The sequence below is a fragment of the Muscardinus avellanarius genome (genome assembly GCF_963383645.1).
Source record: "Muscardinus avellanarius genome assembly, chromosome: 1".
NCBI classification, from domain to species: domain Eukaryota; kingdom Metazoa; phylum Chordata; class Mammalia; order Rodentia; family Gliridae; genus Muscardinus; species Muscardinus avellanarius.
The window spans coordinates 221,735,545-221,739,503 of NC_137786.1; the positions used below are offsets into that span (position 1 = coordinate 221,735,545).

Genomic DNA, 3,959 nt, shown 5'->3' on the forward strand with positions numbered 1-3,959 from the left:
TGACTGACATGACAAAAGATAGATGTTCTACAAACACATGGTGTTTCAGTAAATAGTAAAATCCTATACTTTATGGTTTTGTAGAATATTACCATTATTTTAGAGGTTGTGATATCTGCTTCTGGTCTCATAAATTATAATTTTCCAAAGAATGTATAAAATTAAGGAAATGAAAAACATTTGGGGAATCAAGGTACAAAAGAGACTAAGCAGATGAACATAAAACATTTAAGCTCTTGCCCATTTTAATGGATTTTATAAATTTGTATTTTTGATGTATAATAATATTTCATGGTTTTCAGAAAGCTTTTTCATCACAAATATCTGCTGCAAGTACTTTTCCAGTGTATTGTTTGCCTATTCAAATTTGGAATAATTTTTAGAAAATCAGCATTTTAAAATATTTTCAGCCGGGTGTGGTGGCACACGCTTGTAATCCCCGCGCTTGAGAGGCAGAGACAGGAGGATCGCATAGGTTCAAAGCCAGCCGCGCGCACTGGCTTAGGAGAACCTGTTTCCAATAAAAATGTAAAAATAGGTCTGGGAGTGTAGCCCAGAGGTAGAAGGGCTTCCAGGAACCCCAGTACCACCAAAACAAAAATTTTCATAAAGTTTTTCAATGTTTTAATTTAATTTATGATTTATTAAATAGGTCTGGGAGTGTAGCCCAGAGGTAGAAGGGCTTCCAGGAACCCCAGTACCACCAAAACAAAAATTTTCATAAAGTTTTTCAATGTTTTAATTTAATTTATGATTTATGAAAACCTTGTTTAGTAGAAATTTCCTTCCCTTATCCAAGACCATTAAATTATTCTGCTTATGTCCACACAAGTTTTTTACCCCAATATGATGTATGAATATAATGCACCAATAAAAAATTTAAAAAATGAAAGGAATGAATTTGGGCAGTTTGCTTTAATTCCAGTCATTTAGAATTTTATAGGTCAAGATAAGGAGAATGGATTTAATTGAGCATGTAATAGGAATCTCCTGTAGGGGTTTTAAATCTGCATAAGATACAAAAATGTCACTGGGATGCTTTAGGAAAACAGTTTGTGGGAGGCAAAAATGAAAGCAGGTATATATGGAAAGGGGCTAGTCAAGAAGAGAAGTGTCTGAGGGTATAGAGGTAATGATGAGAATTTCAGTTAGTTATAAAGGGAATGTCAGTGGGACTTAATAAACATGTGAATGAGTGGCATGACAGAAATCAAAGTGTAGGACACTAGCAAAATGGAGAGATTTCCATGTTGAAACACTACCAGGAGGTTTATGCTTGGCAGGATATCTGAGACTGAGTTACTAGTTACTAATTGTGTACTCCAACTCTCTGAGAAGTACACATTGAGATCCTGCTGACAGTACCTCAGAACTTGATTTCACTTGGGGATAGGATCTTGCTAAAGTAATCAAATTAAATATGTCACTAGGGTGGGTCCCAATCTAATATGACTGGTATACTATTAGAAAGAGAAATTTGGATACAGGGAGAATGATGCATAAATACAAAGATGGTTGTCTGCAAGCCATGAGAGAGGCCATACATGACTCTTTCTCTCACAATATTCTAAATGACTAAATACTGTCTATACCTTGATTTTGAAAGCATAGCAAGCAGAATTATGGGGAAAATTTGTGTTGTTCAAACCACACAGTTAATGTTACTTTGTGACAGCATCTTTAGCAAAAGAATAGAACTTTTGGTACCGGGAGGTGGTGCTGTCGTGTGTGTGTGTGTGTGTGTGTGTGTGTGTGTGTGTGTGTATAATTGTGTGTGTGTATATATATATATATGAAGTGACTATGAGATGAGGTAATGGGAAAATGCTGAATTCATAATAGGAAGAATGTAGATTGCCTTGAAGAGAAAGTGGGAAGAAATATGAACCTGGGAAAGTGATTATTTCCAGGAAGGAAAGAGGAGAGCTATAAAGGAAGCATCTATTGTCCTAGAGAACCCCATGCATCATCATAAATACAATGACTGTAGAAACAGGAATGCTAAGATGCTTGTGGTTGAGGTCCCCAGTGGATGTGAGGTACAAGTAAAAAGTAGAGGAAAGGAATCATTATTTAGTGTATCTGAAGTAGCAAATAATAGTGAGCTCAGGTCTATAGTCTTCATTAGTCACTTATTTTACTCATTCTGAATGTGGAAATTACACTAAGTGGGTCTTGAGTATTATACCTTTGGAAGTTTATACATAGTATATCTTATCCTGAAATTCCTTTCTTATTCCCTCTTATTATCACATCTCATTTAAACTCATCTAAAATATTGCTTCCTGTTAGATGTCTTCCCAGATTCCAGTTTGTTTAGAAATATCAGTGCTTTGACTCCATAGCTGGAATCTGTAATTATATCCACCATCACATTTATCTAATTGCTCTTCAAATACCAGACCCCATTGTTAGGTATAAAATCATTTAGGGCAGAAACTTTCATTCCACATAGTAATCTAGATATCTACCATAGGTAGCTTCACACACACACACACACACACACACACACACACACACACACACACGAAGATGAAATGTATAAAGATTAAAATTATAATACTCCTAAGGATTCAGTATTGTTTTGTAGGTAAACAGCTTTAATATCTGAAATCAGCACCAATAAAAGAATAGATGGAACAAAGGAACAATGAGAACAATGTGACTTACTTCGTCCTCTTGGGTCTCACACAGAACCCAAAGGAGCAAAAAGTACTTTTTGTTTTTTTCTTGCTTGTCTACATTTTGACCATCACAGGAAACCTGCTCATTGTTGTGACTGTAACTCTCAGCAAGACCCTGGACTCACCAATGTACTTCTTTCTCGCTAACTTATCATTTGTGGATATCATTTATTCATCAGCCATTACCCCCAAATTGATTGCCAACTTGCTTTTGGGTGAAACCATAGTGTCCTTCAAGTTCTGTATGACTCAGCTGTTTACAGAACACCTTTTCGGTGGAGCAGAGATCATTCTTCTCCTGGCGATGGCCTATGACCGCTATGTGGCCATCTGTAAACCCCTGCATTATACAGTTATCATGAGGCAGTGGGTGTGTGTTGTGCTGCTGGTTGTGGCCTGGGTGGGAGGGTTTTTGCACTCAGTTCAACTCATCACTATTTATCGGCTCCCATTCTGTGGCCCCAATGTCATTGACCACTTCATGTGTGACATGTACCCCTTATTGAAACTAGCCTGTACTGACACCTATGTCGTTGGCTTCTTGGTGTTGGCCAATGGAGGGCTGATCTGCTTGCCTGTGTTTCTGGTCTTACTCGTTTCGTATGGGGTCATCTTGCGTTCTCTAAAGAATCTAAGTCAGGAAGGGAGGCGCAAAGCTCTCTCCACCTGTGGTTCTCACATTACTGTAGTTTTCTGCTTCTTTGTTCCCTGTATTTTCATGTATGTGAGACCAGCTAAGACTTTTCCTGTTGACAAATCACTGAGTGTGTTTTATACAGTCATAACCCCCATGCTGAACCCCTTCATCTACACTCTGAGAAACTCAGAGATGACAAATGCCATGAAGAGACTCTGGAAAAGAAAACGTATGTTAGCTAGTAAATAAATGAGCTGTCCACCATGGGCTGATTAATTTCACTATGAAGTTCTCTCCTTAGGACTCATAAATCTTTCTTAACCTGATGATAAATTCAAGTCATTTTTGGTAAGTATGATTTAAGAACTGTAGATTAGATTGGAGACATTAATACAGTTCTCTGCTGTAATGTAAACACCATTATGTCTTGTTTATTACTACACCTAGAGAGTTGTAATAGACATATGTTAGAAAATCAACAAATTAAATGTAGTAAATTAAAAATGAAATTTTTATAGAATTATACTGATGTTTTTTGTCTAAATTTATTTTTATTAATTACATTGCCATTCTTTGTTTCATTTTTAGTCTTCTTTTATATTAATTCTTTTTATTATAGTTGTGAACATTTAATGATT

General features: G+C 36.3%; 1 protein-coding gene across 1 annotated transcript; it reads left to right on the forward strand.

Moving 5' to 3' along the window:
* Nucleotides 1–2,634: 2,634 nt before the first annotated feature.
* On the forward strand, nt 2,635–3,570 carry LOC308259692 (olfactory receptor 4A47-like; the record flags this gene model as incomplete). The annotated part of the gene is made up of 1 exon (XM_080690882.1): nt 2,635–3,570. One exon carries the CDS (start codon nt 2,635–2,637, stop codon nt 3,568–3,570), a length of 936 nt encoding a protein of 311 aa, XP_080547008.1.
* Nucleotides 3,571–3,959: the final 389 nt, after the last annotated feature.